The 16,135-nt window shown below is 46.3% G+C and overlaps 1 protein-coding gene across 12 annotated transcripts in view; it reads left to right on the plus strand.

Moving 5' to 3' along the window:
* CEP170B (centrosomal protein 170B) overlaps positions 1–16,135 on the plus strand; it is a 92,891-nt gene that overhangs the window by 46,979 nt on the left and 29,777 nt on the right. For all 12 annotated transcript variants that reach the window (XR_014561952.1, XR_014561953.1, XM_083730919.1 and 9 more), the window contains exons 7-12: positions 2,118–2,234; positions 3,243–3,719; positions 5,244–6,010; positions 6,892–7,071; positions 8,716–8,851; positions 13,279–15,051. Coding sequence is in view for 10 of the 12 variants with exons in the window: in XM_083730919.1 (XP_083587045.1) it covers positions 2,118–2,234; positions 3,243–3,719; positions 5,244–6,010; positions 6,892–7,071; positions 8,716–8,851; positions 13,279–15,051 (3,450 nt within the window). In the remaining 2 variants the exon portion in view is untranslated. The remainder of the gene's footprint in view (positions 1–2,117; positions 2,235–3,242; positions 3,720–5,243; positions 6,011–6,891; positions 7,072–8,715; positions 8,852–13,278; positions 15,052–16,135) is intronic.

Below are 16,135 nucleotides of genomic sequence, written 5' to 3' on the forward strand. Positions count from 1 at the left end.
AATTTTAAAAGGGTACATAGCATGTCCAGGGCTGGATTTAGGTTTGATGGGGTCCTAAGCTACTGAAGGTAATGGGGCCTTTTATATGTCCTGCTGTCTTTTGTCAACAACAAATTGTCGCTGTTTTTAGTGTTGAATATATGCTGTATGGTAATTTATGGACCTAATAGGTATCTAAAGACATTTGCACATAACAAAATAGGTATTTTATCAAAGTAATTGTTGAACTGAAATATAATTAATAAGTGTATTAATAGTGAAATACAATTAAGAAGTATATTCATAGTGAAATAATTATTAAGTTCTAACTGTATGTAGGTTTTATTTTATTTATTTTTATCTTATATTTTGGAAATGCACATGCAGTTTTTTCCCCTTTAATTTTTTGGGGGGCCCCCAAGAGAGTGGGGCCCTAAGCTATAGCTTGTTTAGCTTATAAGTAAATCCGGCACTGAGCATGTCAGGCTGAAGCAGAACCCATGTACTGAAGATTTCAGCCCCCTTTTAAAGCACTTATGCCAGTCCCCACAAACCAACCTCGGTCTTCTAAAGATGAAGTTCAGGGATTGGTGGGTTACTAAGGAGGCCAGTCACCCAGAGCGAATGTCTTTGTGCAGCCTGAATTTGCTGCACAAAGGAAGCAGTTGTAAGAGTACCTTTTTGCTTGTTGGGATGCGGAGGTGATTCTGCACGGCTCTCCCAATATGACAATAAGTGCTTGTGTGTATTTTTAGTGGGGTGTGTTATGATGACTGAAAGCCCAAGGAACCTGTATTTCCTGTTCCCCTTGCTTATTCCTGCATGGGAAATGGCTCTCAGGTAGCTGGAGCTATTTATTTAAGTGCCCATGTGCCCATTTGCATGCATGGTACTGAGTTTAAGCCACTATCTCCCTGGCTGGTGTGAACTGGCAGGGTTTGGGATGTGATGCTAGATCTACGACGCCATTCCTCTCCTGACCCCACTTAGCATTGCTCTGTCTGTGCTGTAAGAAGTCTGTGGATGGGTAAAAGAATACTTGTAAGCCTTCTGCAGGTTTAAAACTACAGTGGTACCTTGGGTTATAGACGCTTCAGGTTACAGACTCCACTAACCCAAAAATAGTACCTTGGGTTGAGAACATTACCTCAGGATGAGAAGGGAAATTGTTCGGTGGCAGCGTGGTGGCAGTGGGAGGTCCCATTAGCTAAAGTGGTACCTCAGGTTAAGAACAGTTTCAGGTTAAGAATGGACCTCTGGAATGAATTAAGTTCCTGAGGTACCACTGTATATATCTGTCTTGTTTAAATCTCTTACAGTGGTACCTCGGGTTAAGTACTTAATTCATTCCGGAGGTCCATTCTTAACCTGAAACTGTACTTAACCTGAAGCACCACTTTAGCTAATGGGGCCTCCTGCTGCTGCCGCGCCGCTGAAGCACTATTTCTGTTGCGTATAACCTGAAGCGTATGTAACCCGAGGTACCACTGTATTGGTAATACATTGTTAGCATCAGGACTTGTCAACAGCCTGGTTTTAGAAAGACTTGGAAAGGGCGTCCTTATTGAACTGACTTAACAAAGTTTGGCAATTGACCCTGACAGAGAAATTGACCAAACAAAATACCACTAGCTGACGCAGAGACTCATTTAAAACTCACCGGTACTGTTTTAATGAATAATAATAAAGAACTTCTGCAGGCAGTCAAGACTTTTTTGGTTAAATAATAGTCCACGTTTTAGACTTCTGACTGTGTGCTATGCTGTGTTTTCAGTATATGCCTTGCAATGATTTTTTTTAAAAAATAAAAAATAAAAATCAAGTTACATACGTGTCTTCAAGTGAACCATGATTTAGCTTGCCAGGTATTCCAAATAACCAAGATTTGGAAGCAAGGTTTGCATTTGGTAGCACCATTTAAAAGCCAGTCTGACTACTTCAGAAGCCTAAGCGGTGAGCAGTTGGTTTTCATTAAATATTTTCATTAAATATTGTTGCCCTTAGTTTTCTCAAAGGTGTCTTTTGAAGTAGGTGTCCCTTTGCCACCATCTTGAACTTGATAGCAATAGCTGCCAGCAAACTAATGCTGCCTTTTGTGTGTGTGTGTGTGTGTGTGTGTGTGTGTTGTCTATGTCCAGAGACGACAACTACTTACCGCACACCCCTTTACGGTCAGCCATCATGGTGGGGGGAAGATGATGAAAACAATAAGTTGGAGTCAGCAGATGACAGAAGGCAAGACGAGCCGTATCCAGGTAAATATACCTGCTGCTTCTCTTTCCAACAGTTAAGGGTGAATAGTGTGAATAGAAACTTTACATAACTGTGACTTTATTGAATTGCATTAATTCATTTTGAGTAATTTGCTGGTGTTTTGTGCTTTAGCTGTATGCTACTGTGTTTGGTTCATTTTATTTATTTCAAACAATTTACCGTATTTTTTGCCCTATAGGATGCACTTTTTCCCCTCCAAAAATGAAGGGGAAATCTGTGTGCGTCCTATGGGGTGAATGCAGGCTTTCACCGAAGCTTGGAGAGCGAGAGGGGTCGGTGCGCACCGACCCCTCTCGCTCTCCAGGCTTCAGGAAGCTATCAGCAAGCCTGGGGAGCCCGCGGGAATTCCCGCAGGGCTCCCCACGCTGTGGATAGCAGTCTGCCGCCCGGTGCGCGACGCGCCCTGAAGCAGAGCGCCCCTTGTGCCGGGCAGACATCGGCCAGCCCCACAAGCTCGGGGGACAGCAGGGAGGCGGAGCGCCGCCATACCGCTGTTCCCCAACCTGGTTTTTGGGGGGAAATAAAGGAAAAAAAATGTTTCCTTTATTTCCTCCCCCCAAAAAACTAGGTGTGTCCTATGGGACGGAGCGTCCTATGGGACGAAAAATACCGTATATACCGTTTGATTGTAGGAGGGGACTTCAAGGCAGTTTACAAAAAAGATAAAGCAATAAAATGATTACTAAAAGATTTGCAACCATATTTTAAAACCTACAGAAAGTTAAAACTGCAACAGAATAGACTGAAATAGATTCAAACTCGTATAAACCTTCAAAACTTCTACGTAGACTTTGATTTTGATATTGTGATGTTTGCTGTTGGGGTTTTTTTAATGCTTCTGTTGTGATTGTTGTGAGCTGCTTTGTGCTCTGTGTTTGTTGTTGGAAGAGTGGAAGGCAAGTATTAAATAAAATAAAAATAAAAATCTTTGATGTCAAATTAAAAGAATAAAAGCAAAACAATACTTCCCTCCCCCCTTTACCCCGCAGAGAGAACAAAAGACATAGGTCAGCACGGAGAGGAAATCAATGGGAACATCACCGGCTACAGCGATCCTCAAGGCGACACTGTCTACGCCTTCCGAAGGGAGCCTAGTTACTTTGAAATCCCGACGAAAGAATTCCAGCAGCCGGTGAAAACTCCAGAGGCCCAAGTCCACGAAATCCCCACCAAAGACGTTGACGCGGTGGCGCTGCCCGTCGTGCAGAGCCACGCCTCTTTCACCATAGAGTTTGATGACTGCACCCCGGGTAAAATAAAGATAAAAGATCACGTCACCAAATTTTCACTCAGGCAGAGAAGGAATCTCGGCAAAGAAGGCGGCCACGCGGAAATGATCTCGGCAGAGAGCAAAGTGGCCGACTGGCTGGTGCAGAACGACCCGAGTCTCATGAGGAGGCCGTCCCCGGGAGAGGACGTGTACAGTACGAAAAGCGACCTCCCAGTTCATGTCAGGACTCTGAAAGGTAAATGCCAGTGTTGCTAGAGTTGCTATCTGTGGTCCAAGGCAATCGTTGGCTATAGATGCCTTTCTTATTCGTCTTTGAAGGGATGGGGCGCATTTGAAATTACAAACATTTGGAATGTGAACTTGCACAGTTTGGAAATCCCTGCTACATTGTGAACTTGAGTTTCATTCTCTGCATTAGGCCCTTGTTCATCATGGGGTTTGTCCTGCTGCTGGCCATCTTTCTGTTCCTGTTCCATTTCTCCCATCCTTCCAAGGATACGCTTCCCAGAGCGAGGGAGGAGTTTTTTGGAGCCGGGTGGTCTTACTTTTGGGTGCACAAGAAATCTTGCAGGTCGGGAGCATCATCCCGCCAGGGTTCATGGGATTTGTAGTGTCCTGTGCATAGCTGTCAACCGTCCCTTATTTGGCGGGAAACTCGCTTATCCCAGTGCCATGTCCTGCTGCTGTCCCTTATTGATGATATCCCTTATATTTCGCGGGTTTCAAAGGAAGACGCTCCTCTCCCTCCCTCCCTGCCGGCCAGGGAGGAGGGAGGCTCTAACTGTGTTGCTTGGCTGCTTTGCTCACCCAATAAGGAGTCTAAGAATGACTGGGAGATGGAGCTTGCATGCCTTGTGCCGATCAAATCGGCTGCATTGCCTGGGGACTTGCCTTTGCTCAATGCTTCCCAGCGGAGAGGTGAGGTGGTTTTCCTTGCTGCATCCCCTTTGCCGGGATGCTGCACTGTGGGAACCACCGCTTGAGGCTTTGTTTGGCTTCTGGCTGGGCTTTCTGCCTTTCAGAAGTTGAACATACCTGTGCTTGGAAAATCCTTTGTTTTGGCTGCTGATCCCTTATTTTCGAGGCTGCTAGTCCCTTATTTTCAAATCTGTAAGTTGACAGCTATGGTCCTGTGACTCCTCACAAACATGAACTGGGAGGCACAGAAAGCAGTGAACCACAGCAGCAGATGTTGTCTACCTTTAAACAGAAGTCTGCAAGACCATTTGTGGTCTCAACGAGTCCTCTCTGCCAGGAGTTTGCCTGTCCTTTGGAAGCATAAGTCTTCTTAGAAGTGGGGAGACTGTCAAGGAAGGGGAAGGGTTGCTTTCCTTGTATCCCTCCACCCCGAAAAGATTAGAAGCCCTTCTGGGGGACAGTTCACTGAGTAAGCTCAGAAAAAAACAAGTTGTTTCCCAAGGGAAATAAACTGTGTGCATGGTTAAACCGTGGAATTCACATTCTCAAGATGTAGGTATGGCCACCGACTTGGATGGCTTAAAAAGATGAGGGGACAAATTTATGGAAGATAAAGCTGTCATTGGATAATAGCTGCAATGACTATGTTCTGCATCTCCTGTTGCAGGCAGTATTCCTGCAAATCCAAGTTGCTGGGAATTGCAAATGGAGAGAAAGTGCTTTGGCCACCTAGGTCCTGCTTGCAGGATTACATGGGCTCCTCTGTTGATGTTTGGGGCAGTGGCACAGCAGTAAGTACTCTCTGTCCCAGGACAACTCTAATTGCATATCCACTTTGCAGGGAACAGGCATGAAGATGGAACTCAGAGCGACTCTGAAGACCCAGTAGCCCCCACAGAGGATGAGACTCCTAGTAAAGAACATCTGGCTGAGCAAGCCCGTCTCCAGCGCCAGATCCGCCGCGACCCCCAGGAGATGCTCCACAACCAGCAGGCCTTCGTCATCGAGTTCTTCGACGACGACACGCCTCGGAAGAAGAGGTCGCAGTCCTTCACGCACAGTGGCCAGTCCAACCAGAACGACGTGGACCCCGCCTTGAAGACCAAGATTGAGAAGCGCAAGATTACCGTCCCCGCGGAGAAACCGGGGAGCTCTGTGCCCTCATCCCATCTGCCTGCGGCGGGAACCAAGGGTCCAAGCAACTCTTTCACAGCCCCCAGAGCTGGATCCTTTAAGCGGGAGAAGACGGAGGAGCGGATCAGCTCGTCGTCGTCGTCGAGGACCTCTGGAAAGAACCATGGCAGCGTGGGGAGAAAGTCGAAGATCACTCAGGAGTTTGCTGCTGAGTGTTTAAGGGAGAGCTCTCAAGCTGCGAAGGCTAGTGTTGAGAAGCCAGCCCCGACACCGGCACCGCTCACCCCACGGGTTGTAGTGCCGCCGCCGCCACCAGCGCCCGAAATAGTCCCTGAGCCAGTGGCTGCCGATCCTAAGTTGGTCAAAGCGAGGAAGCAAGAGGAAGACGACAGCTTGAGTGAAACGGGCACGTATACCATTGAGACGGAGTCGCAAGATAAAGAAGTTGAAGAGGCTCGGAAAATGATCGATCAGGTGAGTCTGCCGTTCTTCGGAAAATTGAACTTTGTGTTGTTTGGCCCCCTTGATAGTTGCAGCAATTGGTGTAAACAGAGCAAGGCCCAGGGCAAATGTAATCATCCTCATCATAATTTTTATTTATACCCAGCCCTCCCCAGCCGGGCTCAGGGCTGCTAACAAGCTATGATAAAAATAAGTTGAACGAATACAACTTAAAAACAAAATTAAAATACAATATTAAAATATTGAAACATTAAAATATTAAAATGTAGCCTCATCGCAGGAGGAGAAAGGAAAAGAAAAAAGAGAGGGAGGGAATCAAATTGGCTCCAAGCCAAAGGCTAGGTGAAACAACTCTGTCTTACAGGCCCTGTGGAAAGAAATCCTGCAGGGCCCTGGTCTCATGAGGCAGAGCGTTCCACCAGGCTGGAGCCAGAGTTGAAAAGGCCCTGGCTCTGGTTGAAGCTAATCTAACTTCCTTAGGGCCCGGGACCACTAGGGTGTTGCTATTTATGGACCTTGAGGCTCTCCGTGGGGCATACCAGGAGAGGCGGTCCCGGAGGTACGAGGGTCCTAGGTCGTGAAGGGCTTTAAAGGTCAAAACCAGTACCTTGAACCTGACCCTGTACTCCACCGGGAGCCAGTGCAGCTTGAAAAGCACTGGGTGAATATGCTCCCATGGCAGAGACCCCGTGAGGAGCCTCGCTGCAGCATTCTGCACCCGCTGAAGTTTCTGGGACAGCTTCAAGGGCAGCCCCGCGTAATCACAGTAGTCAAGCCTGGAGGTGACCGTCGCATGGATCATGCATCACAAATCTAATGCTTGTTGACCTCGTGGATAGGATATTCACTGTTTTGTTCTATGCTGCCTCTCCCCCATCTCTTGGGTTTATCAGGTGTTTGGCGTTTTGGAGTCTCCGGTATTTTCCAGAATTTCCCCTGCCTTCAGGCCCGTCATAAAAGGTGAGAAGGAGGAGCTGGCTCACTTGATGGGCGAAAATGGCTCAAGTCCCAAGGTTACCATGATGCAGGTCATCGCTTCCAAAGTTGCCAGTGAGCATCACACGGAGATGCAGGTACAGTGAATGTGTGAAGGGCCCAGCTCTCACTTTGACTTTCCTTGCACTTGAGGGCAACTTGCATGCCTATTTCTGGTCCTCATAGCCTGCGAAGGTTTCGTTTTGTTATATACCGAACAAAATTGTAGACCTCACGGACTGGTCCTCAAACGAAAGACCCCTAAGCGATTTAGAAAAAACTTGTTAAAAATACCTATAGAAGCAAACCTTTAAAAAGAAGTTACACGAAAAAAGACTAGCAGTTTTATTAGAGGTGAAAGTAAGTGAGCGAGACTTTGCTAGTAACAATCACTATTTGTTCCCAAGTATTGCGCGGTGAATAATGCGGAAGCCCTGCCTGCAGGCTTGCAACCTAATGGAACTGTAAATCTTGCTATATCGCCCAAGGCAGTTTGGCGATGGTGCAGGCTTTGCAGAAGAGATCAGGGAGCACGACTTCAGTGCCCTTCATAGCTTGTTACTCTTCTCCATACTTTGCAGGAACAGAATAAATTATGTGAAATAAGCAGATATATTTGCATCATTTAAACAGGTAGCAGAATTTAGCGCTTTCATGAGCCTAGGTGGAACAGAGGGCACACACAAGCCCTGCCTGCATGTTGACACCTTAATAATTTGAAATTGCCAAACAACAGTTAATTAGCTAGCTTTCGGCACCTGCTAAAAACTTCTTTGTTCGGCAAGCCTGCCCAGGCATGCAATTTGATTATATATCTGCATTTATGTTCTAAAGCTATTGATTTTGCTTATATTTTGATATGATTTCATGTCAATTTGATTTTATCAGCATTTTCAATAAATATTTTATATTGCTGTGTATCCGGGTTTCCCAAACTTGGTTCCCCAGATGTTTTTAGACCACAACTCCCATCTTCCCTAGCTAGCAGGACCACAATGGTCAGGGATGATGGGAATTGTAGTCCAAAAAAAACAAACAAAAACCAGATGCAGATCTAAGTCTGGGAAACCCTGCTCTACCTAAACCACTAAGAGCCTTTTGTTGAGTTAATCAGTATATAGATCTTTTCCAATAAATGAAATAAATAAATGAATATAATTCTGTTGAATCCAAATTTGGCTTACGTCTGAGTAGCCACGTAGGATTGAATTGAACATTGCACATTAGCATCATTCCATCGGCTCAAGAATTTCTGCATGCCAAATCTCCCCTCCCCTCCCTCTGTTCTGCACATTCTCCCACCCACCCCAAGCCAGTTTGGAGGGGAAGATCGGGGAGGGCTAAAGCCCCATTGCGATAGCAGAACTTCAGCCAGCTCATGCTAGCGCAAATAATTACTTGAGTCTTGCCCCATAATGTATGCTTGTTTTCTGTAGACATCCTCAGGCAATGATGGGTTGTATCCAATTGTACACTGCCCTGGGATCTTTTTTAATGAAGGGTGATTTTGAGTTTTTCAAAATAAACCAAACAGACAAATAGCGCCCCTCTGGTTACAGAAGGCTCATGGATCCAGGTATCAGTTCTCTTCAAGGATTATACAGTATATTGGCATAGCATAGCATTTCCTGCTGGGATTTGAGCCATAGCAAATGTTGCCAAAAACAAAATGGCCAAATACTGCATTATGGTGAAATTTTGTATGAACGGTGTGGGATTTCCCCTCCTCTCTCTATTTGCAGTTACCATTAGCATCTCAAGGTGGTCAGAAATGGGTATCGCGATGGGCAAGCCTTGCAGATAGCTATACAGACTCAGGATCTGCTCCTGGAGTTGGGGATGCTCACCTGCAGGGATCCCTCTCTCAGGCTGGCATAGGTAAGTACAGCACCTGGCGTCATTTTCACATTGCCAAAGGACTTTACCTAAAAAGGGACAGGTGACAAGCGCCCCAGGTTCGTGCTTCCTCTTTCTGCTGCTGCTGCTGCTTAGGCCCAATGTTCTATTCTGAGAGGTCTGGAGGCGGCAACACGAGAACGGGCCTTTTCTGCAGTGGCTCCCTGTTTGTGGAATGCTCTCCCCAGGGAGGTTCAGCTGTTGCCTTCATTATACACCTTTAGGCGCCAGGCGAAAACATTCTTCTTCAACCAGACCTTTGGTTGATTGACATCCAATGCCCTTTGTTGGGCGAGGCAATTATTGGTTTGTTTTTCTTCTTATTTTTATTGTGTACAGTGGTACCTTGGTTTTTGAACAGAATGCGTTCCGGGAGTCCGTTTGACTGCCAGAACCATTTGAAAACCAAAGTGTGGCTTCCAGTTGGCTGCAGGAGCATTCTGCAGCCAATCAGAAGCTGCGCTGGACGTTCGGCTTCTGAAAATTGTTTGAAAACCAGAACACTCACTTCTGGGTTTCGATCGTTCGGGAACCAATTTGTTTGGGAGCCAAGGTGTTCGGCTTCCAAGGTATGACTGTATTTTGTGTTTTTTGTATTGTAATTTTATGTTGTAAACTGCCCTGAGATCTTTTGATGAAAGGTGGTATATCATCATCATCACCACCATCATCATTACTAAATTTTGTTGTATTTTCATTCTCATATATATATATATATATATATATCAAGAAATCACTCAAGGTATCTCTCAAGTAATTAAGGAACAAAAGAAGAAAAGGCACACTAGCCTGGGAACTTCCTCTCTGCCCAGAACATTGGAGGCTAGACACCACACCCCCTCTACAGTATTTATAGGAACTCAAACATTGAGATCCCGCTCTGTTCCAGTAACAAGAAGCCGAAAGCACCAGCCTGAAGATGACGAGTGAGACCTCGTCGAAACGTCGCCTAGACACCCCAACTTTTACACGGGAAGACACCCGAGGACACCAAAACCTGCATTCCTGTACCCGTGAAAATCTACGAAAGCAAATATCTTACCTCTACGGGGAGGAAACCTTCCAGCTGACAAGAACCTACGAGAAACTAGAAGTCCGAAGAGCCACCATCTTATGTGATCTCTTGTTCCTACGCAACTGCCGAGACAACAAATTAATTCCCACATGCTTCCAACTTAAATTCCATTCTAAAACCCCAGCCACCGAAAGGATCCTGAAACGAACTGAACTATCCCTAATCAGAAACGAACTACACAAGAAAAGATACCTACTAGACCAAACCAACAAAGATCTACTCACTCTTCACCTCAAACTCTGTAACAAAATCCACCCTGCACTCTGGGACAAATGCAAACAACTAGCCGTCTGGAGAGCTGAAACGGAGACCTCACATAAGACAGACACACACACCAACAAACTCCACAAACTAGAGAAACGCCAGAAGCCCGGCCACCCTCCACAGCAACCCATGAAACAAACAGTACATAACATATCAGACAGGATCCTCACCACAACTGAAACCAAAGTACTCTCCAAAGGTTTCAACTTTGCAGTCGCCCCGAGACGCATCCCCACGGAAAACATCATATGCGGAGTCGAAGCTAGCCTAACCAAATTCAACCCAGATGAAGCCAATAAAATCAGACTTGAAGTCACCAACATCCTCTGCTCCAGCAAACCACCCAGAAGCAATTTACACAAAGAAGAACAGAAAGCACTCACCAACCTGAGGAAAGACAACAACATAATCATTCTCCCAGCAGACAAAGGTAATGCCACAGTGGTGATGAACACATCGGACTACCAAGCAAAACTATCAAAGCTACTCCAAGATCCTGCCTACAAACCTATAAAAACAGATCCCACCACCTATCTGGAAAAAACCACCAAATCCAAAATAAAAGCCTCTCCTATCAGTGAAGAAATCCAGCTAAGAATCATCCCCAGAGAAAAATCATCCAGATGCCCCAAACTCTACGGCCTCCCCAAGATACACAAAGAAGGAACACCACTCAGACCAATAGTCAGCTCCATAGGCTCACCTCTACAAAATCTCGCTAAATTTCTCGCCAAGCAACTTCAGCCCTATGCAGAATCCATCTCTTCACACGTACCAAACTCCTTCCAGTTCATAGAAACAATAAAGAAGCAAAACCTACATCCTAATGACCTACTTGTGAGCTTCGATGTTGTATCTCTCTTCACACAAGTGCCCATTAATGAAGCCTTGACAGCTATTCAAAACAAATACAATCCCCCCGAATACATCTTGGACCTGACCAACCACTGCCTAACCAACACGTACTTCATCCACAATGGACAAAGATACAAACAGATAGAAGGAGCACCTATGGGATCACCCCTCTCACCGGTCATCGCAAACCTGTACATGGAACACTTTGAAACCAATGCTTTAGACAAGTCAGAACACAAACCCAAACTTTGGCTCAGATATGTTGACGACACCTTTGTAATTTGGCCACACGGGAAGGAAAAACTGGATAGCTTCCTCACACATCTCAACAACTTACACCCCAAAATACAATTCACTATGGAAATAGAAGCCAACAACCAACTTCCCTTCCTTGACGTCCTAATCTACAAAAAACCTGATGGCTCCCTAGGACACACTATCTACCAGAAAAAAACACACACCAACCGCTACTTACATGCACAATCACACCACCACCCTGCACAAATAAACTCCGTAGCCAAGACTCTCATCTCCAGAACCAAACGCCTGGCTGACAAAGACCACTTGACAACTGAGTTACAGAATCTCTCAAATGTGTTAATTGCCAATGGATACCAGCAAAACAGGATTACGAAGCTAATCCAAAAGGAAACACCCCCCAAAAACCAAGACACAGAAGAAAACAATGGCATGGCCCTCCTTCCTTATATCAAGGGCACTACAGATAAAATTAGCAAAATCCTCCATAAACACAATATCAAAACAGCCTTTTGCACCAACCAAAAAATAGCCAATATCCTCAGAAACCCCAAGGATAAAATCCAGTTGGAAAACCAAGGGATCTATGAAATACCCTGCAAAGTCTGCCCAGCCACGTACATTGGACAAACAAACAGACGAATAAATGCACGTATCGCAGAACACAAGAATGCCGTCAAAAAAGAAGAAAAAACTTCCTCTCTTTTCCAACACATGAAAGAAACAGGACACGAAATTAATTTTGCAGATTCCAAATTGCTCTTTAACACGGAACATCACCAAAAGAGAATAATCATGGAAGCCATCGAGATAGAGAAACACCCTCACAACATGAACAAGCGTGACGACACATCCCGCTTGCCAGACATCTGGAAATTAGCCCTCCCCACAAAAACTGACACCAGATCCAGAGGCACACAGAACGCCAACACCAATCAACCACACCAGACCCAAACCCAGACCCTCTCCACAGATGAATTACTGACACCATCCAGTAGCCAATCCATGGTGGCACCTCCGGATGCTGCACCCCCCTGCAATCCCTACACAGATCTGGCTGACACAAGCCACAAAACCACAGCTCGCCCCTATACACGAAGCCAAGCCAAAGCACAACTAAGTGCAATACAGCCATCTTCTCAGGAAAACTCTTCACAAAGTTCAAGAGGTCAAGACACAAAGACTTTAGCAACTAATCCACACCTAATGACCCACCTAAGTGGTACTCAGGATATCACTCAAGAAATCACTCAAGGTATCTCTCAAGTAATTAAGGAACAAAAGAAGAAAAGGCACACTAGCCTGGGAACTTCCTCTCTGCCCAGAACATTGGAGGCTAGACACCACACCCCCTCTACAGTATTTATAGGAACTCAAACATTGAGATCCCGCTCTGTTCCAGTAACAAGAAGCCGAAAGCACCAGCCTGAAGATGACGAGTGAGACCTCGTCGAAACGTCGCCTAGACACCCCAACTTTTACACGGGAAGACACCCGAGGACACCAAAACCTGCATTCCTGTACCCGTGAAAATCTACGAAAGCATATATATATATATATATATATATATATATATATTTATTGGGGCTTTTTTTAACATATCATTTCCAACAATCATATAACATGACTTCTTATCTTATACAATGTTTTAGACTTCTGTCAACACCTCTGATGATTTTTCGTTCTTTATCACTTATTCTGCATTTCTTAATTTCTCTATTACTCTTAATTATTATTAACTAATAATTCTCCTCATAGTCTTTCTTGCAGTATTTCAGATAATCCTCCTTACAAAACTTCTTACAGTCCTACTAGCGTAATCTGTTCATTACTTTTCAAATAGTTCGTATATTTACTCCAGTCTTCTAAGAATCTCTGATCCCACAGGTTTCGAACCCTTCCTGTTAATTTATCTAGTTCTGTATAGTCTCAGTAAATGTATTTTCATTCCCCTTAGAAAAGGACTGCGGTCCCAGAGTGGCAGAGTCTGAGAGCTCCCTGGCGTTACGGACGAGGCGTCTTCTTCCTCAGCTCCCTCCGGGTGACAAGCCGGAAAGCCCAACGCCAACCATTTTGATTTGTCCAGAGGCATATTCCGACGCTTCACCAAGGAACGCTGCTAACAGCCACGTAGCAGAAATGTTTGTGGATCCTGCCAGCCGACTGGTGGTTCAGGAAGATTTGGATCCTGATAGCCTTAGTGATGCCAGCAAATCTGACGACGGATTTGGCTTGGGAAAACGCAGGAAGAGCCACAACAGCACCAAAACACTGGAGCAGAACCAGGGAAAGGCGGAAAACATGAAAGCCAAAAACCACCAGCACACGGTGCCGAAACTGTCGGGTCTGAGAGCTTCCAGCGACCCGCTGTCGACATCTTTCTATATTGGCGACGATGAAGAGGAAGTCGGAGTTCCTTCGAAACTTCCTTCCAGCATTTCTCCTACTCAGGCGGAAAAAGAAGAGGCTCTTTTCAAGTGTGGGAAGCCGGCGGCCAAAGGTGTCAGCAATACCTATGTCAGCTCCAACGGGAAAATGGTGATTTCGTTGCACCAGGGGCTTCCGCTTCCGGAGCAAGAAGTCGTGGCTGCGAAAGAAGCGTCATCCTTCGTCCGCCAGGAAAGCTTTACCAAAGAGAAATCGAGCAGCAACGTTCCTCAAAACCGGCTGCCGCATATCTCAAGCCACCCTCTGCTCAAAGATCTCGATGTCACCCGAGCAAATCGCATGGACTATAACCAAGACACCCACCTCCTCCTTAAAGATACCGAAACTGCCCTGGCAGCCCTGGAAGCCAAAATTCTCTGCCAAACCAACCAGCTTGACACTCTGGAGAATTCCCCAGGGCAGTTGGAAGACTCCTTGTCCGGAGAATCTGACGTGGACACGGCTAGCACCGTCAGCTTGGTGAGTGGCAAAAACCTACCCAGCCACTCGCCAAAGGGCAAACCCGTGACAACCTCTCCAAAAGAGAAGCCTTCTTCCACGCCTTCTGCTCAAGATCAGAGTCTTCAACCGAGCGCAAGGGAGCGGCTTTCAGAGAAGCGGAAAACTCTTCCGCTTGAGGCAGGGAGCAAAGGCGAAAACGCGAGACGCTTCCAAGTTAAGCGTAGCCCAGGGACCGGGGGCTCCCTGGACTATACAGATGACGAACGAAGTAGCAGCCTCCCATATCTGTCGGCGAATGAAATTGCCACATCTGACCATGAGCAATCCACCTCGAGGCCTATCTCCAGGAAGAAGCCCTTCTCGCAGTCCACCAAAGAGGAGCACAACAAAGTGACGCCCACCGTGCAAAAGATCCAGCAGGTTCTCACCAGGTCCAATAGTTTGTCTACCCCGAGGCCCACCAGAGCCTCCAAACTTCGCCGGGCCCGGCTGGGGGACACCTCGGACAACGAGAGCGCCGATACCGAGAAAGCGACGCCTCACCACGAAGGAACGGCGGCGCCTTCCAAGCAGCCGGCGGAGGCCAAGAAGCTGTCGAGGCTCGACATCCTGGCCATGCCCAGGAAACGGGCGGGGTCTTTCACCGTGCCGAGCGACTCGGAGAGCGCGCCAGCCAGGCCGACGTTCTCCGGGCGCAGTGCAGAGTCGTATTATTCTACCCGGAAGCCCCCCGTGTCGGAAGCCAGGAACGCCGCTAGGAAAACGGCGGCGGCAGTCGCTGCTTCGAAGCAGCCTTTCAGCAGGACACGCTCCAGCAGTGTCAAATACTCCTCTTCTTCTAGTGAGTAACTGTGTGTGTGGAGTGCTTGATCCTGCCATTGTTTGGAGGTAGAGCATCTGTTTTGCGTGCAGAAGGTTTGATCCCCAGCATCTCCAGGTATGGCTGGGGAAAAGTCACCTGTCTGAAACGGCGGAGGGCTGCTGCCAGTCAGTGTAGACACCACTAAACTACATGCACCCAAGAGTCTGACTGTGCAGGGGTTCCCAAACTTGGGCTTCCAGCTGATTCTGGACCACAACTCCCAGGGATTGTGGGAACTGGTAGTCCAAAAACAGCTGGAGACCCAAGTTTGGGAAACCCTGGACTATGCTATCAGGCAACTTCCTATGTTTCCACATGTGTTGTTAGGATTTTTAAAAAATTCCAATCCAGAAGAAAACAATTTGGAAATAAATCTGCAGCCCTTTGCAATGGATACAGAGCCCTGTTCTTTTTTTAAATATTAAGCGCTGGGATTTTATAACCCAAAGAGAGTTGCCTTCTCCCTTGGTCTGTATCTGTGGCGAACGTTGGCTGCCATTTCAATGCAGAAGCTCTGATAGCCCAACATCTGGTAATTCTGTAGCATTACCCTGCTTGATAGCTTATTGAATCATCTGGTGGTATAGGCAGAAAACACTGAACTGGGGTGGACTCTTGGCTTGTTGCAATAAGGTAATTATTATATACTCTCAGTGCCCTTGCTATGAATTGTTCTGTGACCTCTGAATACTCACTAGCTGCTTGTTCTTACGTCAGGCTTGCCTCGTCGCCTGCGGTGAGTACAGATCTTCTCCTGGCAACCAGACAGGGGAACTTGCGGAATTGCAGGAAGGTTAGAGTTTGAAACTTTCAGCCAGCAGTGTGCCAATCAGTCACAAGCATTGCTTAGGAACTTTTGCTTAGAAACACTGAAAAAGGGACTAATTTTTCCTCAGTTGTTTTAAAAAAAGGGGGGGGTCACCCCAAAATGAAAAGTTGGGCTCATCATATATGTAACCGTTACTACTCATATTAGTATTAGCACTTTTAAAAAGTGTATGGAACTGTGTAGGATTTTTACAGCTGCCTGGAACTTCCTAAAACTGTGTTGGCGAATCACTGG

Source organism: Podarcis gaigeae (assembly GCF_964106915.1).
Source record: "Podarcis gaigeae genome assembly, chromosome: 1".
NCBI lineage: Eukaryota > Metazoa > Chordata > Lepidosauria > Squamata > Lacertidae > Podarcis > Podarcis gaigeae.